The 25,170-nt window shown below is 43.2% G+C and overlaps 1 protein-coding gene across 1 annotated transcript in view; it reads right to left on the minus strand.

Moving 5' to 3' along the window:
* CELSR1 (cadherin EGF LAG seven-pass G-type receptor 1) overlaps positions 1–25,170 on the minus strand; it is a 157,783-nt gene that overhangs the window by 51,885 nt on the left and 80,728 nt on the right. Inside the window, exons 3-5 of the mRNA XM_066633634.1 lie at positions 24,485–24,707; positions 23,072–23,187; positions 19,292–19,380 (exon numbers count right to left, since the gene is read on the minus strand). Of these exons, the coding sequence (XP_066489731.1) occupies positions 19,292–19,380; positions 23,072–23,187; positions 24,485–24,707 (428 nt within the window). The remainder of the gene's footprint in view (positions 1–19,291; positions 19,381–23,071; positions 23,188–24,484; positions 24,708–25,170) is intronic.

Consider the following 25,170-nt stretch of genomic DNA (forward strand, 5'->3'; position numbering starts at 1 on the left):
GTGGGACAGAATTTTTTAAAGTAAATAAATAATAAATATTTGTCCCTTTCGGAATATTGCCGTGCAGTTGTATTTCTGGAGTGAGCTGGAGTGACTCAACACCATGGCTGTCATGTGTTGAGGGGATCATGAGAATGGGACCTAAGTCACTTGTATTCCAAACTGCAGGTTGAACCTCAGTATCTGCGGGGGATCTATCCCTGGAACCTCCACAGACACAGAAACCCATGGATGATTAAGTCAGCAGGTTGTGGTCCCTCTGGACACAACTGCAACCTCAGTCTGGTCACGTGTGTAGCTGTTCTGAGGCCTGTCCTCGGAAAGCTTCCCGGATGTGACCAGAATGAGGTTCCGGTCACATTCAGGAGGTTCTCTATGGGTCCTCCCGCTGCAGGTTTGGAACCCCTGGTGGGTCAAATCCTTGGGTAACAAACCTGGAGATAAAGAGGACCCACTCTATATATGTGAGCAATCTCCATGGAAGAAAATGTAGACCATGTGCCAGGGTCAATTAAAAAAAACAAACTACACAAGTATGCTCAGATTCATATAGATACAAATCTTATGTTGTATGTGTTTTGCAAACGTAAATCTTTAAAATCCAAGAGACTGTGTACACTTCATTATTTTTAATCTCCAAATCTCATCTGCATGGTTTTTACCATGATGTATCGTCAACGTTAGTTAAGTGGATATTTGATTGGATCAACTATCTGCTTTAAGTGAATGGAGTATGTCAGCCACGCTGATATCCATTAAACTATCATTGGCTCTCTTTTATAGTTTCACTTGGAGTGGTAGATTTGTGCTTTGTTATGTTGTATTGATTATGTTGTATTATGTTTAATTTTTTTGTTGTTTAACTGCCTTCCAGTGATTTTCAAACCATTGTCGAAGGTGACCCCACATACAAGTAATTTTACCGTGCAATCCGATACATGTTGTCTTGGATGTAAGGCCAGAACAACGTTCAAGTACTGTTTGGGAATTTACTCTCCTGAGATGTGTTCCCTGGTTGTTTGGGAGTGCTCCTGGATCTAGCCTTGCGGTGTGCTGGCCAGGAATGCTTTCGCAAAGCTTCAGGTTTTCCTTGGTCACAACTAAATTTGACTACTGTAATGCACTGTTCACATGGCCACCCGTGAAGAGTGTCCAGAAGCTTCAGCTTGTACAAATACTGCACATGGGTTCTACTTAGGGTTCATAAAAGGTTTTATTATGCCATCTTCACTGGTTAGACCAATGTGCTTTCAGGCTCAGTTCAGGGTGATCGTTATAACTGTAGAGATCTCAATGGCCTGGGACCAGCATTTATAAAGGACTGCCTCTCTCTATATGAATCAGCTTGCCCACTTTGTTCAACATGGGGAAGGGAGGCTGTTCTGTGCTCTCCCTTTTTCTGACACTAGGTTAGGGGAAATCATGACCAGACCTTTTCAGTCATGGCCCCCAGGCTCTGGAAGTCCCTTCTCTTGGAGGCTAATTTTTTCCACTGATTTTTCATTGCCTAATAAAAACTCTTTTTGTTTAGGAAAGAATTCTGTTAGTTTTCACTCCACTCACAGATTGAGCTTTTCCCCTACGCTTACTATCAGTTTCTTTTATTTAGTTGAGTTGGTTCGGATCTGTTTTTATCTGTGTATTTTTTTTTTTTTACTGCATTGTATTTTTTAAAATGTAAGTCACCTTGGAAGCCTTTTCAGAAGTGGAAAGGAGCAATATAAATGCCTCAATAAAGATAATAAAGAGAATCAAACATTCAGAGAATGCAGTTGTTTTAACCTGCAGGAAATCTCAGTCAGGTCTGTGTCAAATAGCATCTGGGGCTACCTTGTCTGCTTTTGAACACACATATATAACACAATACTATGTGAACTCCCTTTCAAACATTACTTGAACCACATGGGAAAGACGGTAACTGTGGTTGAAAGGGTAAGGAACCAAGTCAATGGCATAGAAAAACAAACCACTGCTGAAGATATCCATGGGGAATTGCAATCAGACAACATTCAAAACCATGTGACAACATCAAAACCACATGATAAAAATAATGGTTGTTCTGATTCGTATTTCCACTGTTGCATGTTTCACTGTATTTTGTGTTGCATTTCCACTGTATGCATGGGTTGCATACACCCATGGTGTATATAAGTAGTGTATGTAAGTAGCAGCCTTAGTAATCTAATCTAGATGTGACCAGAGCTTGATTAACTGTGGTCAGGATATCTCTGCCAAAGAAGTGTCATAGCTGGTGCACCAGGCTTGGGATTTTGAAACACAAGTGATTATCCTTGAAAATAAGACAAAAACCCATTTCCCTGTGTTCTACTCAAGCCAGCCAAACCTTTGGAAGAGACAGGAGATTATGAACTCTTTACTAATTTGCTACGTGCCCAAGAACACAGGCTCAGACATAAATATATTCTGTGACAAATGACATTACCAGTTTTGGCTGCAAGGAGTTTAGTGAGAATTAAACAGCCTGTGTTCAAGATTAGAGCCTTTGCATTTTATCCAAAACAGCCTCAGACAGTAAGACTTATCAGAAAAAAAAACAAAAAAAATTTTAAGCCACTGAAAACAAACACAACCTTGCTAGCAAAATGTTTCAAAAGTTTTCACATTCTTGTGTGCAACTCATGCCCTCTGTGTGTGTGTGTGTCTGTGTGTGTGTGTTGGGGCAAGGTATCGGTAGTAGATAATTTATTCAGTGATTTGAGTGGTTAAAGGTTAAAGAAAACCTGTTTCCTCCTGAGTTTAAAATGGCTAAAAGAACATTTTTTCTTTGTATGTTTGTGTAGCAAACGGGGGGAAAAAAAATACTACCAGTAGTAATTGTGCCTGAAATGAAAATGTTCATAAAAGTCCAGGTTTTTTGTCCCACTCTCTCACTTGTACCAATTAGTAGAAAGTGGAGCAACTGGTAGTAGAGTCTACAGCAGAGACGCTGGAAGCCGAGGGTGCACTTTCAGTTCAGACACGCTTAGTCTCATTAGGCAGGACGCCAAGCTCAGCAAACCCTTTCATTGACCTGCTGGTCTGAGCCCAACAGTCTAATATATGAAGGGGGGGGAGCCTCCAGATTCTCAGGCTTCTTCGCTGCTTCAGTGGGCAAAAATCTCATTACCGCTTTGTTACAGACACTTTCTCAACTGAGCCCAGCTCTCAGCGTCAAACCTGGGTGAAAATTAAACAAACTGCAAACAACAAATAAAGCCACAGGAACTGGAAAAGGTGTGACATTTGCAACCTCAGGGGAGGAAGCTCTTGAGTGGCAGACAAGCCTTAATGCCTTTAAAGCGTGGGTTTGTAGGCCACGCAGATCTGAGCTGTTGATTAGGCAACTGGAAAAGAGAAAGTGTTGGGACAAAGCCAGTTGCGTCAAAACTCTTGTGCTTTTTTAAAGTGTTTTCTCAGCTTTTACAGGTACAAAAAAAGCATAATGAAGAGGAGTGTGAAATGAGTAACGAACCCTTCACATATTTTGACATAAGGGTACGCTTCTGTTAACTGCCAAAGGTAAAAAATGAAAACTGTGCACAAGTGCTGTCTTCCTTTGTTGTGTCTCATGGACCCCTTTTGCTCATTAAATAGGGAGTTTTGTATCAGCTTGTTGATGGCTGGAAAGAACACACACCCATAATGACACTTTCCACTGAATGAGCCAAGTTTGAGCCACAGACCTAGAAACATAACTCACCATTTCCTCTTCCTAAGAAAAGAAAAGAAAAACAGGCCTTTGATTTTGTGGACCTTTCAGTATGAGCACTAAAGATGGCACAAAGGAAACCCGATGAGCTCGGAATGGTCCACTCCTTGCAGCTCCAGACACACACACTCTCTTGATATATTGCTCTTTATTAGTTTTATATCACTTCCATTCTATCCCGAAGCTCAAGCTGACTTGCCAAAACAACCACATTTTCTTTTATGCTCACTACTGCCCAATCCTATCCAACATGGTGCATTGCGGTTGCTGTGGAGCCACTATATCCAGCACTAAAACTGAGCAGGCTGGAGGTCTCCTCGGGGTAATGGAATCTTGATTCTCTTACCCCGTGTCAAGCCCCAGCCTGCTCAATGGGGCTAACTGAATCTGCGCTAACTGAAAAGTGCTTTATGGCATTTTTACAACACCCAGCGCCTGCGTTGCGGTTGCTGCAGTAGCACTTGTTGACCTTAAGGATTGGGCTGCACATGACTTTCTCTCATAAAGGTCTATGGCTAATCAGGGATCCGTTATCGGAGTTCTATATTCAAACACAACATAACATTAACTGTAGCAGAATGGCTGCCTAAGGGCCCAATCCTATTCAAATTTCCAGCACTGGGGCAGTCGCAATGCAGCCTCGAGGTAAGGGAACAAATGTTCCCATACCTTGAGGAGGCCTCCAAGTCTGCCTCCCCAACACAGGAAGCAGTGCATACCCTATAGATACAGCAGCACCAGCACTGGAAAATTGGATAGGATTGGGCCCTAAGGTTCATACAACCTGACCCACCACTACCATACAAGTTAGGTATGTTTACTCCCAGCCCAAGTTAAAATGATACCCCACCCTATCTAGCTTTGGACTGGAGTCAATTTCTTTTAAACAACACAGGAAAATGAAAAATGATGATAGGAAATGGCACCATCCTGGGAATCGGCTACCAACAGTCCTGGCTTCTCTTTATATTAATTATTTCCTCAAAATACATTTCTGGACCAAACTCATGGTTTAAATATTTTAGGAAAGTACCTAGAAAGACAAGGCCTGGCTAGCACCACCTCCTTAAAATCAAAATGCGTCAAAAATTTTAGCAGTCTTGCATAAAATGATTCCAGCACTAATTTTTTTTAAAAGGTTTATAATATACTAACTGCTCGAAGAAATTATATTGCACAAGTGTGGAAAGAGCCAAGTATTCCAGTTGTGAAGGACTGCTTTCTTAAAATGTGGGATATTACAATAATGTTTAAAAACCTAGAAAGAATATTCAGGTGAATACTTTTATATAAAGGTAGTCTTTATTCTAAACATATGTTCATCTTTACGGTTTTGAAATGTCTGTGGAGGATGTAGAAAATACATTTTGGTCGGGAAAACCTTGGTTCATATTATTTTAAGACAAATAAATTGTACCCACCCCACCACCCTAGAAAATGAAGGGCCAATTGGCAGGACAGAAATTAGTCATGGTTATGTGACACATTCAACGCACATTACAGAATGCCAAAAGAAAACCTTAGCACTGTGTAGCAGCATATCAGAGTCACATGATGGGTCCAGGCTAGGTGGGCAAGCTCAGTGTACATTACAGCTTATCGGAGTCACCAGGGGAGACACCTGATTGTACTATCCATGGTCAGATTTCACTTCTGGATAAGAGAGAATGGAAAAAAGTTGCCTCGTCGTGGCTGAAAAACAATTTGATCATGTGACACGGCAACGAGAGGGTTGCTTGGGCACTCAGCCCACTCTACTGTATTGGGAACTGACTGAGAAGGCTGGCTAGAGCTGTTTCTGATTCCTGTGAACCCGCCCTATTAATTCCCCCTCCCCCACTATCCATTTAATGCTCACAAAGGTCTTCTTTCTGATATTGGGGTATTCCACAATGCCCAAGCATAGCGTTTCTCAAAGTGTAGGTCGGGACCCACTAGGTGGGTCACGAGCCAATTTCAGGTGGGTTCCCATTCATTCCAAAGTGTATTTTATATTTAATATATTAGACTTGATGCTACCATGGTATGTGACTGCACCTGGGGAAATGTTGCATCTGTGCTTTTAACAGGCTACTATGTATATGTTTTTAACAATGATAGTCAATGAGGCTTACTCCCAGGTAAGTGTGGATAGGACTGCAGTCTTTGGGATGTTTTAACATCTTTTAACATCCGGTTCACAGGCTTGGAAATTTCATATAACTGCTGCTATTGCTCTTTTCAGTGTCTGATTGCTGTTTTAAAGATGCTTTTTGCAAAGTGTTTTTTAACTGTTTTTATTGTGTTTTTAATGGTGTTTATGTTTTCTCTATTCTTTTATTCATTGTTGGGTCCTTTCGGGGAGAAAGGTGGGATATAAATGTAGTAAATAAAGTAAATAAATGTTTAGGGAATGTTTTTTAAACAGATCAGCAACTACTTGGGAGGGCTAGGAGAGTGGTCCTTTATTTAAAATAATTTTTTAACCTTATCCTTATTGTAAACTTTTAATTTACTTACTTACTTAATTAATTAGATTTGATTTTGTTGTTTGGGGGACGTTAAAAATTTTCCTGCTTGATGATGTCACTTCTGGCCATGACATCACTTCTGGTGGGTCGTGACCGAATGTCCTTCTAACAGGTAGGTCTCAGTGCTAAAAAGTTTGAGAAGCACTGCCTAGCACATCGTCGATACAAAATTAAATAACAACAAAACACTGTATTCTAGCGCGCTTTCTTTTCTCCTCCACAGACAGATGTGAAATTCTTTAAAGAGCTTCTGAGTTCCTGAAGCTTACTGTGTGATTACAAACAGATAAGGGTGTACTTCAAAGAACTTACAGTGCATTCCAGTGGTGCCAGTTAAATGACGGTTGGGAACTGTATGCCATGCTAAAATCCTTTCTTCCATTAAGGGGATTAAAGAAAATGCCCATCATTACTAAAAAGGTGCTGAATTTAAAAGAGACAGAAAACTGAACACAACAGACCATTCCAAACAATTTCTAGAAACCAGTAGCCAAATAACTGGTTGCCTTGCTGAAATCAGCACCTAAAATTCATCTAGTTGGACATCATTTCCCATTTAAGATTGCCAGGTTATAATGCTAAAGGGACAGTAGAAGCTACAACTGAATGTCATCTCTACTTTTTCCTTTACATTTGGCTAGTAGTTGTCCTTCTGGATAGCCTCCCAATGCTGTGCTGTGGACTTAAGGATAGAGAACTAATGGACTATGATTAGAAGCTGTTGCTGAGCTGAAATGGGAACACCTACCAAAAATTGCTTTCTGAAAGCATAATACTGGACTGGGGCACCTTCCCTATGAGGAAAGTCTACAACGTTTGGGCCTCTTCAGTCGAGAAAAGAGGTGCCTGAGGGGGACATGATTGAGACATACAAAATCATGCAGGGGATGGACAGAGTGAATAGAGAGACACTCTTTTCCCTCTCGCACAACACCAGAACCAGGGGACATCCATGAAAGTTGAGTGTTGGGAGAGTTGTTGGCAACCTTCAGTCTCGAAAGACTCTGGTGTCGCGCTCTGAATGGTGGTTCTGGAACAGCGTCTAATGCGGCTGAAAAGGCCGATTCGGGAGTGGCAATCTCTTCCACACTGGTAGCAAGTGCAGTCTGTCCCTGGTCTGTCTCCCTGGCTATGGGCCTTCCTTCTTTGCCTCTTTGCCTCAGACTGTTGGCCAAGTGTTTCTTCAAACCGGGAAAGGCCACGCTGCACAGCCTGCCTCCAAGCGGGCCGCTCAGAGGCCAGGGTTTCCCACTTGTTGAGGTCCACTCCTAAGGCCTTCAGATCCCTCTTGCAGATGTCCTTGTATCGCAGGTGTGGTCTACCTGTAGGGCGCTTTCCTTGCACGAGTTCTCCATAGAGGAGATCCTTTGGGATCTGGCCATCATCCATTCTCACAACATGACCGTTGGGAGAGTTAGGACAGACAGAAGAAAATATTTCTTTACCAGCGTGTAATTAGTTTGTGGAACTCCTTGCCACAGGATATAGCGATGGCATCTTGCCTGGATGCCTTTAAGAGGGGATTGGAGGGATTTCTGCAGGAAAAGTTCATTAGTGGTTACAAGTCATGGTAGGTATATGCAAGCTCTTGGCTTTAGAGGCAGACTGCCTCTGATTGCCAGATGCAGGGGAGGGCACCAGGACGCAGGTTGTGTCTGCTGTCTTGTGTGCTCCCTGGGACATTTGGTGAGCCGCTGTGAGATACAGGAAGCTGGACTAGATGGGCCCTTGGCCTGATCCAGCAGGGCTCTTCTTATGTTCTTAATTTCCCTTCCCCAACCTTGCAAGTCTTCATTTTTTCAATACTTCCTGTCCTTATCTACTAGGGCAGTAGTTGCCAAACTTTTTTGACAGGCAGCTTCCTTGACCTACTGGGCCACTGGCCACGGCCCCCCATTAGAGCTACAATCCTATGCATTGTATAGGACAGAGGGTTTTTCGCAACAAATTCGTGGATCCCCTGGCTGGTTTCCACAGCTCTCCAGGAACAACAGTTCAGTTTGGGAACCACTGTAAATCATAGTACCATTAACAGTACCCCTGCTAAGTGGGCAACAGGACAACTTTTAAAGCAAAAATTCTCTTATGTTTAGCAAGAGGAGAGCAACTTCATCCTAAAAGAGCATCCCCTATTGCTGGTGTCTCCCACGTATCTTTTTTCCGATTGCAAGTTGCTTTGGAACTTGGAACCATCTCCTTATTCTTCTGCTGGGTAAACCACTGTAAGAACTTTGTTGTTGAAAAGTCATACATAAATATTATTGATAATGATGATGATAATTCAAAGTATGAAGTACATAGGAGGATTTCGGACTCCTGGCAGTGATGAGCAGTAAATATTTCATTAGTGTTTGTTGGGGAAAGGAGGGAGTTTGCCTATATCTTGTCTTTGTGCTGTAGTTCTGGCAGTATATAAAAAATAGCACATGCTATTTTTATTCTTTCATACTATAGATGTGACCTGTGGCTTACACAATAATAAATATTCATTCAGGCAATTGCAGAACTGTGGCAGGTTTTTCCCCAGTAAAAAGCACAATGTTCTCCTGATGCACCCAATGTCCATTCAAAATCTTCCCTGAGACGATTATAAGGTTGACTGGCTAGCATATCATTAACACAAACAAAAGCACTTGGGGGCACTTGAGTGTGAGAGCAAATTAAACATGCAAGCCCCCTGCAGGACGAAAAGCATTGTCGCCAACGATGAGCCAATGAATCTACTTCTCAACCACATCACTTGAGATGCATTTGAGCTCTGTGTCAATGAAGAGCTCCCTGCAACTTCTTCTCTAAAGCAAAGGCACTAGCCTTTCACAAACAGTCTCAAGGAGAGGCCCCTCTTCTAACAACTTAAGGTCTGAAACTTTGTCAAATTCTTGGAATGTTTGTGTCTCATAAACATCCACGTCCGACAGCCATGGAAACAGCCACAAGGTCTCTACTGCCAGCTTTCTGCTGGGATACGTCTCAATTCACCAGTGTGACATACGACCTGCCACCATACCAAAGTAAGATTTTGTCCCTGTGGGAGAGCACGACATTATCATTTTTTTAAAATAAATATACATGATTTGTTACAGCCTCCTGATCAAGTGGTTCTACTCAGGTGCCTTTACTAATAAGTGGGTGAAAATGGTTTTATTTTTCTATGGACTTCGGTGTTTTCTAAAGTAAGAAGTCAGAAAGAGGTGTTATGAGTTTTTATTCAAAATTTACATTATAAATATAAATCATAATCACTTTAAAGTATAGTAGGTAGATTATATAGTTGGTATAGTGTCAGCAGATGCAGCCACAGTCATGCACCCACCCCCCCTCCACACTAAGTAATAAATTAAAACCAGTAAAACATAGGTTTTTTTGGTAGGTTTTGGTTTTTTATTATTACAAAAATGGGAAGTGCAGAAAATGGTGTCATGTGTTTTTATTTCATTATCACTGTTTTCACCCACTTCTACCAAAAGCCGAGCAAACTCAATTATGCTTGACCTACCAGACCTGCATATAGACCGAGAAATGAGTATGATGACAAACTACTGGCAATTCCACACCCACACAGTGGCTCCTTGGAGGCCTGGTGAATACAGGATGAATATCTATCATGCACTGGCAACTGGTTTAGAGTTCTGTTGAGACACAGGATACCAGCATCAGGAAAACTAGGCTCTCTGTTAAAGAGTTCATCTGTAGTGCTAATTCATTTTTAAAAAATTATAATACATGTTGTTGGCATCCTTCAATCTCGGAAGACTATGGTATCGCGCTCTGAATGGTGGTTCTGGAACAGAGTGTCCTCTCCAGTGCGCGAAGCCTGGGTAAAGTAGGTATGGAGGATAGGCTGTGACCCATGCAGCAAATCCCTCCTCTCCATGTCACTGAAATGGTCCAATGGAAAGGCAGAGGCCAATACGGTTGGTTCCAGCGGCGTCGCAGGAGTTGCCAGAACGTGACTTTGTTCAGCCATGAACTGCCTCAGGGACTCCGGCTCCAGATTTTGCCTCGAGGTTGACTCCTGAAGCCTTTTCCATAACTGGATGTAGCCACAGGGCAGTGGAGGTTTGGGATCAGAGTTTTCCTTCTCTCAGATGAGCTGCCTTCCCAGGCTGACGAGCCCCATCTACCCGGTGGCTGTTTAGTCGCCTCTTACGACAAGTACAGCCAAACGGAGGGCCTATTCTTATCCCCAGCCCCCAGGTGTATGTATAATACATACACTTGCATAAACATATCTGTTACAGGCATGAAAGAAGACCTTCAAACTGCAGACATGGTTATTGATATCTTACTCTGGAGCTCACTGCGTTTATAAGGAAACAGAGAGAATTTACTGAGAAATCTCTTTACAGAGAATTTAAAGTTTCAAAGATGGTGAAACATTCTGTCTGACTTTTAAGATGTCAAGAGGCCATGCTCCCTGTTCGACATGATATCAGAAAGAACATAAGAATAGCCCCACTGGATCAGTCTACAGGCCCATCTAGTCCAGCTTCCTGTATCTCACAGCGGCCCACCAAATGCCCCAGGGAGCACACCAGATAACAAGAGACCTCATTCTGGTGCCCTCCCTTGCATCTGGCATTCTGACATAGCCCATTTCTAAAATCATGGCTTGTAACCTGTAATGGATTTTTCCTCCAGAAACGTGTCCAATCCCCTTTTAAAGGCATCCAGGCCAGATGCCATCACCACATCCCTGTGGCAAGGAGTTCCACAGACCAACCACACGCTGAGTAAAGAAATATTTCCTTTTGTCTGTTCTAACAAGATGGGTGCTAGAAACAGGACCTTCTCGGTGGTGGCCCAAAAACTGAGGAATGCCCTCCCAACAGAGGCCCACTAGGCTTCTCCACTCTGTGTTTTTAAATATTTATTAAATATATTCTTAATTCTTATAATAGGCAATTAATGTTTCATTCAGATGATTTGAAGTTGCTTTTATAACAGCCATGTTGTAATTTTATTGCTCTTTGTATTATTTAAATTTTTTAATTGTGTCTTTTTTATTCCCATTTTCTGTACGTGGCTAGGAATGTATTAATACTATTCTTTAGTCCATATTTTGGAAAGGTATATTTTGGCCTTTTCAGCCACACTAGATGCTGTTCCAGAACCACCTTTCAGACCACGATACCATAGTCTTTCGAGACTGAAGGTTGCCAACAACAACAAAAAATTTTTGGAAAGGAAACTTAGCAAAACTATATAATTCATAACGACCATTGCCCTACGGTTTTTTTAAAAATCCACATCCTCATTCAGTTCACACACTGAAACAGACATTATTTCCAGTCAGTCTCATTGCCATAACCTTTTCCAAAGATACGGTTTATGCAGATAATTCTTCTCAATCCTTTAATGAATAAGTTCTGAAGCCGTGGGGATTCAATATATACATATCCCTGACCATGATTCTTAGTGACAACTGCACCACAAGTTACAGAAATAATTCCAAGTGAAACTTCCTCAGCCAGACCCTCAGCTTTCATTATGTTTATAGGCTCTGAATGAAAGAGATAATATTTACATTTTTAAAAAAATTAATTATTCTCCCATGTGTCCTTCACGTTTTATGGCAATTTAAGTGTGACTTCATCCCATGCCCACACTATGCCAGAGGTATGGTTGGTCACAGAACTGTCTCTACTTTGAACCCCTACAATGATACACTTTCACATGGATCTCACTGCATTGTGACTAAAGCTCTAGAAAGTCACCACCTAGGAGTGAATTTGATAATCCAGCATTTCTCAAACTGTGGGTCAGGACCCAATAGGTGGGTCATGAGCCAATTTCAGATGAGATCCTATTCATTTCAGTGTGCATTTTATTTTTAATATATTAGACTTTATGCTACCATGATATGTGATTGCATTTGGGGGCACGTTACAGATCTGTACTTTTAAAAGGCTACTATGTAGATGCTTTTCACAAAGATAGTCAATAGAGGCTTACTCCTAGGAAAGTGTGGACAGAATTGCAGCCTTTGAGATGTTTGGGGAATTCTTTTTAAAAAGATCAGCAACTGCTTGGGAGGGTTAGGATGTTTCTTTATTTTAAAAAAGTTTTAAGCTTATACATTGTAAAATTTTGATTAAGAGCCCAATCCTGTGGTCATCGGCATGGCTCCTTGCCGCTGACCACAGTTGCAAACGTGCCATAAGGCACATTTGCAGGGCTCACTGCTGGGCCTCCACCGGTGCTAGCCCAGTGCCGCCAGCTGCAGAACGGCAGGCGGGGGCATGGAGGAGAAGTTCTGGGGAGGAGGGAGGCCAGCGGAGGTGGGAAGGAGGCGTGCCCAGGGGCGGGTGGAAGGTGTGTCGAGGGGCAGGCGGAAGGACAATCCACGGAGCTGAGCTATGCAGGATCCAGGGCGCTCAAGGAGGACTACATGCCCTACACGAGCATCTTTACAGCTGACGGTACAGTGATTAGCCCCACTGCGGGGTTGCTTGCCTTACTCGGGGGAAGGGGACGAATGTCCCCTTCTCCTGAGGAGCCTCCCGCGGTAGCGCAGGAGGCACAGGATTCGGCGGTAGCCCTTTTTGATGCCGCTGAGCCTGGGCGCTATAGGCAGCTCAGGATTGGGCTGTTAATTAATTAATTAATTAATCAGTCAATCAATCAATTAATCTCATTTGATTTTGTTGTATGGGGGACATTAATTTTACTTTCAGCCATGACATCACTTCCAGGTTAATGACATTACTGCTGGTGGGTCCCAAGGGATTGTCATTCTAAAAAGTACGTCCTGGTGCTTAAAAGTTTGAGAATCACTGTGATTATCTAGTTCAGGTATAAGGAATTCAGATTTCAAGTTTTTTCTTGGTATGTTTGAGTCCTGGTCATTGGTGTCCAGTTTTTGCATCCAGTTTTTATGTATTCTGGTGATTTTCTTCCCAATATATCAGGGCACCAAACCCCATGTTATATATGCTCAAGCTTCTCATTCCAGCCCTAATCCTAACCCTGCCTTTGCATTTTAAAAATAAAAAAACTACACTTAATATAAATATAGATACACTGGGACACAAATGTCTGGAGTGCAAAAAAAATAAGAAGGGTGCAAATGTCCAGGGATATCAGTGACCGGGATGCATTTGGCCAGGAGACATAATGGTTCTGTCACTGAGACAGCCCACCTTCTGAGGTCAGTGGCGGGTTTCCTGCCTGTGCCACCATCATTTAAATTTTAGTTGGCAGCAACAAAAGGAAGCGCCTTCTCTGTGGTGGCACCATAGCTTTTAAACAACCTCCCTGTTGAATTGCGAACAGAACCCTCCATGTCAACCTTCAATCAGTAACTCAAGTGTTTTCTCCGACGTGATTTGTGGTTTTGTGTGTTTTTATCACTGCTTTCTTTACTATTGTGTCATTACCAGTATTGTTATTTTAATTTGTCCAATTGTTTTAAAATTTGTATACAGTATGCTGTTAGCCACCTTAGCCTACCTGTCTAAATCTAAAACAAGAAAAACTGAATACAAAGATTTTAAGATAATAAATAAATACTATTAATAACTCTGGAATCAAAACTATTTTGCACACTCAGATACTGCTATCTAAGCTATTCAACACGAGTTTACCTACAACGTTGGATAGTTTTGTTTTCCAGAGGATAACAGTGACATAGCTCAGGACTGAAGTATGGTGGAGTTAATATCCATCTCACAATATAGTGTCGTTGTGGTCACATAACAGGTGACTGCTATCATCATCCAAAAGCTGTTTTCCAGACGGAAATAAGATAATCTATCTTTCAGCTGCAGAGGAAGCCAGCATGGCTGATATATTACACTGCCATGGATAGAGCCTGCATTTGTTTATTGGAAATTGCAGAGGAACTCCTATATTTCTTTAGGCTTTGTTCAAAACAAAGTGCCCAATTAGACTGTCAAAGATTACTTGGCATTTCTACCAACTTAAAAACAAGCAGCAACATTTTACAGTCCCTCACACAGCACGACAGGAGAAAAAAAGGCCACACTCTTTGTTTGTATGTATTCAAATTATATAATTTGACTGGGACATTTCCCATGAAACACATGCTCAATTTAATTTTGGATAAAGCTTCACTTTTTTTTTCTTTTTAAAGATAATCTGGCTGGTAGATGAAGGATAACGCATTTTATAGCAAGGGAATTTGGAAACACATCAAAGATTTTAATTTCAAAAACTCCTGTTTGTGCAGAAATCAGTCAAAGTCCTGCCTTCCTTTTAAGACTTCTGCAGGTCTCCCGAGGAGCCTCCCGTGGTAGCGCGGGAGGCACAGGATCTGGTGGGAGCCCTCTGTGGAGCCGCCGGGTCTGGGAGCTCCGGGCAGCTCAGGATTCGGCTGCCCCTCTCCTTATTTGCATCACTGCAATGCCAAAAAACCTTAACCATCACAAGGGGGTCATTATCTTAGCAGCACACAATAATAGAGCATATGGGAAAAATTCATCTGGATCAACTCCTACCCAATCCTATTGAAAACTGTGCTATAGCACAATTCATTTATGTGGGACTTGATCAGGAGTTATTGTTGGCAACCTTCAGTCTCGAAAGACTATGGTATCGCGCTCTGAATGGTGGTTCTGGAACAGCGTCTAGTGTGGCTGAAAAGGCCAATCCGGGAGTGACAATCCCTTCCACACCGGGAGCAAGTGTAGTCTGTCTCTGGTCTGTCTCCCTGGCTATGGGCCTTCCTTCTTTTCCTCTTTGCCTCAGACTGCTGGCCAAGTGTCTCTTCAAACTGGGAAAGGCCATGCTGCACAGCCTGCCTCCAAGCGGGCTGCTCAAAGGCCAGGGTTTCCCACTTGTTGAGGTCCACTCCTAAGGCCTTCAGATCCCTCTTGCAGACATCCTCGTATTGCAGCTGTGGTCTACCTGTAGGGCGCTTTCCTTGCACGAGTTCTCCATAGAGGAGTTCCTTTGGGATCCAGCCATCATCCATTCTCACGACATGACCGAGCCAATGCAGGCGTCTCTGTTTCAGCAGTGCATACATGCTAGGGATTCCAGCATGTTCCAGGTCTGTGTTGTTTGGAACTTTGTCCTGCCAGGTGATGCCGAGGATACATTGCAGGCAGCGCATGTGGAAAGCGTTCAGTTATATCCCACAGACAGTCCCCCAAAGTTTTAAAAAACTTAAGGGTAGTACAGGTTTGCCCCCTTATCAGAAGTGATTTCCAATCGCTTATTTTTAGTATTCTTGGAGAGCCCTGTGGAGGGCTCCATGGGGCTCTCCATACCTCCTGGTGACTGCTGCGTCCCCCTGTAAGTTTTAAAAAGAACAAAAACTTGACCCCCAGCAAAAAAATAATATTTTTGCTTTCTGTGAAGTTAGAAAGTGGAGAAGGGGACCTGGAAATGTGGAATTCAAACGAACAGGAACGTTACCTCCTTTTTGTACCTGCACTGTATGTGTAGTTTAAGTGAAGCAACGTATCTGAGTTATTCAAACATGTCTTAGTCATATCAAGTTTAGACACAACATCCATTTATCTTGGCATAACCTCCAATCCCTAAATTGTCTGTGTCTTAGCAAACTCCTTGCAGTTACTTTTTTATCTTTAGACTTTAATAAAATAAGAGTCTGCCAACAAACTGACTCCAAATAAGTACATCCAGGGGCACAAGCAGTGATCTCTGCCTCAAGACGCTGGGAAGCCTTCAGGGAACAGAGGCACAGAAGGCAGGCTTCTGTCTTCATTCAAGCACATGAAAAGAGCCTGTTGCACAACCTTAAACACAAAATGCCGCGTGCTTTCCCATCATATACTGAAAAGCTCCTCGAGTCCCTGTGACCTTGTGCAGGTTAGAAGCCTCCTCTTTTGTTTCTGCCTAGACTCAGAGCACAATCCTATGCATGTCCGCTCAGAAGCAGGTCAATGCATTGTGTTCAATGGGGGTGACACCTAGGAAAGTATGTTTGCAGGACTGCAGTCTTAGGAAGCTAATTTCAGACCTCCTTCTGCTATAGAGAGCTCCATTACAAACTGTGGGGCTGGCGCAAGCCCCAGCCCCACACTGCTGTTCCCAGCAACTGCTGTTTGGGATATGCTCTAGGCCAATGCTTCCCAAATTGTGGGTCGCAGCCCACAGGTGGGTTGCAAACCCAAGCGCAGCGGGTTGCAATCTCAGTCTTCCTGCCTGCCTGTGCGCTGGTTTGGTTCCAAACAGGTGCCCCATTAGGTGCTTGGCAGGCCTCTCCCGTCCCATCGACCTACTCTACAGGCCTCAGCAGGCCTTAGAATGGCCATCAGAAGCCTCTGCAAGCCTCTTCCAGTTTTCAGAAGCCGCTTCCAGTTTGCTTCCAAAAATCAGAAGTGGCTTACACAGGCCTGTAGAGTAAGCCTGTAGAGTGGGTCACTGGACCAGGAGAGGCCTCCAACACCACCAGGAGCATTGTGACCCACCACAGAGGACAAGGTGGCTTCACGGTGCTGCAAAGTTTGGAAATTCCTTCTCTAGGCCACCACCCTACTCTCCTCCAAATGTTTCCTCTTATACTCCCCAGTCTTGGTCCTTTTAAAATACAGAGTGTGGAGGGGCACAGCAGTGGTGGATGGCGTAGCATAGCATGCACATGGGACACCCACCACCTCACATCAGTTTGCTGCTCAAATTTCCTGCTTCACCCAGGGCGCGATCCTAACCCTTTATGTCAGTGCTTAAAGACAATGTAGCTCTGAACAAACATTCCCTTACTTTGAGGAGGCCTCCGTGAGTGACACCCAACTGCAGGATGCAGCACATGTCCCACTGGCACCGCTATGCCAGTGCTGGAAAGCACTGACATAAGGGGTTAGGATTGCGCCCCCAGTCTCATAAGTGGGATTGCTCTGACAAGCTGATTGTCTACAACTGGGAACACAAGTCTGAATCTGCTCACAACTACTTCTATTCTCAATCAAGGACATAAATTCACTTGCATTCAGAGAGACGGTATCTAGATTTTTAAAAGAGATATCAACAGTTTGCATACATATGAAAACTAATATTTTTCACTTATTTTCAAACACGAATAATTATCCTGGAAGAATACATCTATTATCACTGGAGCAAACAGTAAGGAATCATGAAAATGAGACAAAGGTTTATTTTTAACCAGCGTGTGGGATCATTTTTCCTTTCAAAGAATACCCTGGAGCTGTCTCAAGTCCTTATCTTTTTGGCAGCAGTTAAGAATTCTAAACCAACAACCATACCAAGAAATCCAGACCCTCGCTGATATATGCTCCTTTTCCCAGGCTTCCTGGCCAATGAGGGGGAATGGCACTGGCAAAAGAACTATGAATTACTCTATCCTCTCTCATTTTATCAGCATTTTATATTAAAGCTACTTACTGCAATAACACCCAAAAGCAGAGTAGGTTACAGATTGTAAGAAAAATGTATCTTGGTGTCCAAGTGCACACATGAAACAAGCTGCAAATATCTGCTATCCTGCTGTACGACTAAGAAATAAGCAAATCAAGAGTGAAATAAAAACACTTGAAGAATGGATTGATTTTCTTCGTGAAAAGACTTGAAACAGGCTACCAGAATCAACAACGGTTTGATACCCTCCCTTCTTCTAATGAAAGCTTATTAACAAACCAGAGTTCTCCAAGTTTAAAAGTAACAGGGGTTGTGGTTTGTCCTTAAAATGAAAGCACATCCTTTCTCTTTCCTTCTCACCAGTGTGAGAGGAGGTTGGAAAAGGAGACCACAGCCTCATTCATATAGCACAAAACTATGGTTTAGTGTTACTTCTGAACTGGGCCACTGTGTGTAGGGCTCTCCAAACCATGGCCCTCGGGCCAGATCTGGCACCCATGCTAATCCCTCCCCCCACATGAACGGAGCTTACCATTCAGAAGAGGAACCTCTCATCCTCACGCCTGACCCCCTCCAAACCTGGAGCTGGCCAGCTACTTCCATATTCTGTCGCCCCACCAGCTTTGTGCCTGGATTTCCAGGAAGTTGTAGCTGGCCAGTGCAAAGATTGGGAGGGATCTGGAACAAAAATAAGCCGCTCCCCAGCAGAAAGGCAAACTCCGGTTGCACCGGGGAGGTCATTTTCGGCATCCAGTTTGGAGACTGCTAATGTAGAGGACTCAAGAAAATATGAGTTTCTTTTTTTATGTGTAATGCAACTTGTAATAAAAAAAACAAACAAGGCACTAAAAATGCTCCTACTGATAATATTCCTTTTAAAAATATCACCCTGTATACTTTTGGTCATTAAGCTGTTCCTTTGAAGGCTGCTTTGAGAACTGAGTCAGGAGCTGAGGACCAAGGTCCTGAGTTATATCCTTAAAAAGTCAAAGTCCTGCTGCTTCAGAAGCCAGCCATGCCATCACCTGGAGCTAAAACACGGTCATCAAGGACTTAAAACCACCACATATGTACGACTACTTGCAACCAGGGCGGTAAACCGAACACAAGCACAAAGCCAGTGAATTGAGCTGAATCCAGACTGATATTCTCTTGGTTGCTGTGAATCTGAACCAAATTCCTATCAAAAGCATATCATTGGTAAATAGTGTTCTAAACGAAGAATTACTTTCCAGCTGCATATTTCTGCCAAAGACAGATCCAAAGCATTGGACTGTGACTTATGACCTAATTGTATCCCCCACTGGCCCCCACTGGCTATATCCTTTGCACCAGCAGGGGACCAGACCAGCCAGAAAAGGGAAAGAAAATCCTTACATCCTTCATTGCTGCTAGGCCAGCTCTTTTGCTGGCACAGATCTGTTCCACAGCATGGGGCGTGCCAGGCCCAGGACAGAGGCTCTGAATCTTGTGGACACTGCTGTCACCGAGATCCTCCCCCGTCCTGCCCCTGAATTTGCCTCTCCACTGGCTGGGGTTCATCAGTGGATGATCTGGGCCTCAAGCCAGCAGAAGCTCCACTGAGCCCCAGTGGAGAGGCTGTTCTGGCTCGAGAACAGTGGTGAGGCTGCTGTACCAGGAGCCCACGTGGTCCACGCGTCAACAGGATTGGGCCATTACTCTAGTTTGTTTTAGTAGATAAAGCAAGACTGTTCAAATGAAAATCACAGCAGCTGATAAAGAATATCACGAAAACATCTCCTCTTACCTTGTTATAGTACTGCACTTGAACAGAGTGCCATTGTCCATCACTAACTCCCCCTGGAACAAGTGGTGCAACAGTTGTGGTGGCTTCCCCTGAAAGTTACATGCAGGAGAAAGAAAGAGAGTCACCTTAAAGACTGCACTTTTCAATACTTTCATTTTTTCGCTTAGCAAAAATGTCGGATAACTTTACTGAGAAAATAAACAATCAAATTGACACAATGGTGTCATCCATCCATCCCCCATTCTGAATGCCTTGAAGGCTGCAAGGGTAAGAGGTGACAAGGTGAGGAAGAAGTCTGCCTTGGAAGTGGGTGTGGTGAGCTGTGGCATAGCTAGAAGGGGTGTAAAGCACAAAGTTTTGCAGGGAGCCTCACCCCGGCGTCCAAACGGCCCCTCCCCTTCAGAGACATTCTGGTGGGAGGAGAGCAAAATGGAGGCACCTGCAAAACTTTGTGCTTTGCACCCCCTCTAGCTATGCCACTGATGGATACAAACCCTATATTTGTATGGCTACAACTGTTGAAGCTGTTGAAGCAGATTAGCAAAAAATAAATGTGAAAATGCTTTTTTCTGGCAAAATTTAAAAAAACACACATAAATGTGTAGGACAAATACAGACAGTATAAACAGCTGGTACCTAGGGAAAGAATTTTCATTCTTGTGGCTTTCTCTTTCAAGCTGGAATCTTACAGAACCGACAGATAAGGTGTTGAGGAACAAAGAAAACATTTTTCTTCCCAGAAAACTGCAGAAGTTCTAACTGCAACAACCAACACTGCTTCCTGTCTTTCCCATTGAAACGTCTTTTAAAGACTGGACTCGATAAAGGAGCAAGAGTCAGATTAGTTTCATGGACTAGTACAACCAGACTGGTAACTATTCATTGCTATAAGTAAAGTTATAACAAAACAAATATCTACAGCAAAAGTACACAAAGACCCGTCAAATTGAGCGGGTTGGGTTTGTCATGATTGATTACGTTAACAAAAGTTTCCATTGCACAAGAATGAGAGAAGAGAAAGAAGAATAACTGTGTAAATAATATACCACTATATGTATGCAGCTGTGTAGATGCAAACAGTAACCTTAGTTTTACACCCACACCTGCACTGTTCATACAGAGAGGTGTGAGACTAGCAATTTTCAACCACTATGCTGTGGAACATTGCTGTGCAATGGATGGTCAGCAGGTGTGCCACAGGAGTTTGGGAGAAGGTCCTTTGTTAGTTGGGTCATTGGGGGTGTGTGGTCTCCCCACCAGCAGTGTGATGTGTCTTGTCAAAGAACTGATGGTGTGCCTTGATAATTTTTGTGCCTTGTCAGTGTGCCATGAGATGAAAAAGATTGAAAATCATTCGGATAGAGAGAGGAATACAAATATGGACTCTTCTTTAAGGATGAAGAACCTCCTAACTTCTGCATTGTTTGTTTTTGTGAATATGATCAAAATAGGCCTTATTCCAGCATTTCCCTTCCTTGAGTACTTCTGCACAGGGCCATGAATAGCCCATAGGGTGACTTTGTGAGCATTAGAAAAGACACCTTGGCACACAGTACGAAAAGGTGTTCATTCCTTTTCGCAAGAAATGACATTCTACTAGCATTTCTCCTCCTTCTTAGGTGAATGGAACCCCCTCAGATGCGGTGTCCTTGTGCAAAAACTGTGCAAAACCTTGTGCAAAACAGTGCAAAACCTGCACAAACATATGGGGCAGCTGTGCTTCTACCCATTGCAGAAAAAGTATTTGCTGGCATTGCAGAAAGCCTTAAAGTTTTATTCTCTCTCTCTCTCTTTCTCTCTCTCTCTCTCTCTCTCACACACACACACACACACACACACACACACACACAAATATTCTTTGTTAAATCTGAGACTATTCCCAGTAGTAGTGTGGTCCTCCAAAAGGTCTTATATTAGTTCCTTCATTATCAATATTCAGCTGAACTCCAAAGCAATTTGTACAATTGTATGTGAATCAGACCTATGGTCTGAGGTCCAAAATCTTATGCATTGATAAATGGTTAGAAATATACAATGGCTCCATTTCAGATCCAGTCACCATAACGAGTTTCAGATAACACTTACATTCACATGGGTTACATGTAGGATTATTGCTTTCAGAGATGGATGGTCTCTCTCTTACTAGATCTATGTTTGATTCTCACCTGACCTAAGGACTGCCTCTTTGAAAAGGGGAAATGTGTTTTTGGGTAGAATAAAAAACAAAATAAAACAACAACAACACACATACAAATGCATAACAAAAAAGCCACAGACACAATTCTGTATCTCAAAGGTATTTTATAATAAAAAAGGAAAACAAAAATTGTGTTCTTTGCGTTTTTTCCTTATGTTCTTCCAATATCCTTAACTGCAAACTATTAAGAAATACTGTCTGGCTATAAAAACATTTTTAGAAAAAGATAAAATCCCTTCCTCTTGCAACATTATTGCTCTCTTTTAACACCTCTTCTTGTCTTGATTTTTTAAAAAAATGCTGGAGGCTAGCAGACACCAACACATATTTGATACCATCTACACAAAAATCCACTTTGGATACAACAAGCCAATTTCAAATTAGTCTAAGCAGATATCGAAAGCATGGCTGTGGGCAAAATACTTTACATCTAATTATATGTCTTGCATGAGGAGAATAAGAGTGCGTTTAAGGACCGGCCACTTCGCTTTCTGAAGTTCCTGGGACTCCCAGAATTATGCACAGTTCAGTTCAAGCAAAATTTCTGGACTTAAGTCATTTTAGTTCTACTGAAGCTAAAAGTTTGTGTGTTTGTGTTTCGTCCTACAACTATAAATGCCCTGGAAGCCCTTTCCTGCACAACTGTCAAACCAACACATTGCTTCCTTCAGCTTTTAACACTGGGTCACAATCAACAGATCTAAATAGTCCTGACAAGTGCAATTCTATCCTTCCCCCTGCTAATGCAGTCGAGCCAAAAGGCACGCTCTGTATCCAGTGGGGGCCAGGGTGGATAGGGAGGATTGAGAGGGGAAAGGGGAATCATTTCCCCTTCCCTCTAAGTAAGCCTCCCACTTCACAATGGGTCTCTTCAGATGTGCACCACCTCTTTAGCTGGCTCAAGTCCCAGGAGAAGAAAGGGTTAGGGAGATTTTAAAAAGAGGGGGTGGGATTCAGCGCACACTGTTACCAGGTGATCCACCTCCTCACACCACCTCCCTGCCCCTCCATCCATCCCTTTCCTATCCAGTTTCATTCCTTACCCTACCTTCACCACTACCCTACCTGTTCCAGCAGGTGTGGTGTATTGGAGTTGTGGCTCTGCTGCCTTTTGCAGCACGCACGAACTGCTCCATTGGCAGTCATTTTATGACATCAGAACTAATTTGTAAGATGTGGCAAATACAGAAAGCACACACACAGAGAGAGAGAGAGAGAGAGAGAGAGAGAGAGAGAGAGAGAGAGAGAGAGAGAGAGATTGAAATGCCTCTGAAATAATTTTCAGAGGCTATTAAAAAAGGGTACATTCCTTTCTGTAAATACATCACTCCTCATGGATATTCCCCAAGCTTCATAGCCAGATGACTAGAAAGTACAATTTAGTTCCCATGACAAAATAATTTTCGTAAACAATGAGGAGAACAAGATCTGGGAAAATGGATTTTAAACAACTTAAAAGGCAAATAAACATGTGGGGTGATTGCATGAAGTCATTGCTGATATTTCAAAAAGGGATGAGGAGTCGCTTTCACTATAGGGCTACTGCTAATTTTAGTGGGTTAAAATGAACAGAGACAACTTACCTGCAGAGAATGTCAACTGGATCTGCTCTTCAATTATCTCGAGGGCAATAAAATCGTGCTTCTCATTAAATCGTCCATTGTAGAGAAGCAGAGCATTCCTCTCCCTGGTTGCAAACCTAGGAGAGACAGGAAAACACACATTTCACAGAAAGATTCACCTACAGCCTAGTTCCTTTGCAAACCAATCAGATAAGCACCACCAGTCATACAGGACACACTTCTACAGCCCAAGGGAGAAAATGCAGCACATCACCACATGTGACTTGCACCAGAGGCCCAGCCCCTTTCCAATGGTGGGTCATGCTTGGGACTGTCGTAAAGTACCTCATGCTGCCAGAACACAAGTTCCTGAGGTGTAAGGGCACCATAAGACTGAGTTGCCCAACTATAACTTTTAAGGTGCAAACCAAACCAGCACTAGAGCAGGCAAGCCAGGAGGCTTGCACTGCATCCAACGCAGGTTTGTTGGCTGCAGCGGCCAGCCAGGGGCAAGGGGAAGCTCTTTCCCTTACCCCTGGGTAAGGGCAGCTGGCCCCAATGGGTCTCCTCGGACCTGCGCCACCTCTGGAGGTGGCACAGGTCCGAGGAGAGCGGAGTGGCTTGAAGCCGCTTCATTCTCTCCGCAGGGATGGGGGTTGGGATTCGGCATAACTACTGGGTCCCAGCTCCTCTCCCGGCTCCCCGCCCCTGGGGCCGCCCATCGCCCGCCCTCCCCCTGCCCAGAAACGTCCCCTTCCCGCCTCCTCCCCACACCCGCATGCCTACCTTTGCTGCTTGTGTAGGCGCGGGTGTGCCGACACAAGCGGCAGTAAGGAAGCCGCCGCTGAGGCTTCTGCCGGCCTCCGAGCGTCGGTGCAGCTACATGCGCCAATACAAATTCCTCCCAGGGAGGCGCAAACGTGCATTACAGCACGTTTGCAACCCTCCGGCCCAAGGGCCTCCTATGCCAGCCATAAGGTGCAGTTAGGATTGTGCTCTTGGTCGTTACCAAAAAAATTCTCCACTTAAAGAGAGTAGCAGCCTGATCCTATCCAACTTTCTAGCACTGTCCATGTCCTTTCCTCTTTCATTCAATTTTATCCAAACTTCCATAACGTTTGTCAATATATCTATGTTTATTTTTCTTTTATTTCTGTTTATTTCAGTTTGAGGTACATTTTCATGCGTTATACAATTAGTCTTTCATTTTTCACCAGCTAAAATAAATGTGCAATCTAAATAAGGCAATGCTTTGACATTCATTTGTTCTCGACTTTCATCCATGCTCCAGTCCCTAACCAGATGAAAGTGCAAAGTTTTGCTGTACACATACATACATACATCATACATACATACATGACTTGGATCCTATCTTAGGGATGCAAATAGGGATTGGAAAATCTCCATAAGATGTTGGAAAGGAAGCAGACTTACATGAGCGAGACAGTGAAATGGAAGCGTTGTCTTAACCCCTTGAAGGTGACAAATGACTCGGGAGGGAAGCTTCTTGTGGTCATCTCGCAATAAGGTCTCTCATATTCACCAGGGGGGCACTCACATTTGAAGCCTCCAATGAGTAGATCAACACACTTTCCTCCATTCTTGCAAACTCCTGGAGCACAGCGTCCAGAGCGAGAGTTCACTTCACAGTAGTCCCCTAAAAGAGACGGAGAAATAGTCATCAGCTGTGAGGAAATAACAGAGGCCCTCCAAAAACCTTACTAATGCAGAAGCAAATTGTCATAGATTGTGGGCCTGATGAATTTCATGGAAAAAGTCTATCATATGAAATGGGTGTGTTGTAATTCCACAAGGCATAGGCAGTACTAACCTCATGCCTCAATTCTTGGGCATCAGGTCTCAATCAACCCTTGTTGCCTTCTACAAGACCTCCTTATGCACTCTGTCACATCAGGACCCATGTTTAGCAAAGTTCATGTGACAGTAATTGTCACAGCTTTTGAGAAAATAATTTCTATGCCATAATGAAGCTAGGAGGACAAAACCCAACTGAACCAAGTCAAAAAGGTGATTGAAATGTCTTGAAAAACAAATTAAAATGATGTCCATTCACAAGAAAAAGATAGCATCATATCTACCATCTAATCAGAGCCAGTGCT

This window comes from Tiliqua scincoides, chromosome 7, assembly GCF_035046505.1.
Source record: "Tiliqua scincoides isolate rTilSci1 chromosome 7, rTilSci1.hap2, whole genome shotgun sequence".
Taxonomy (NCBI): Eukaryota; Metazoa; Chordata; class Lepidosauria; order Squamata; family Scincidae; genus Tiliqua; species Tiliqua scincoides.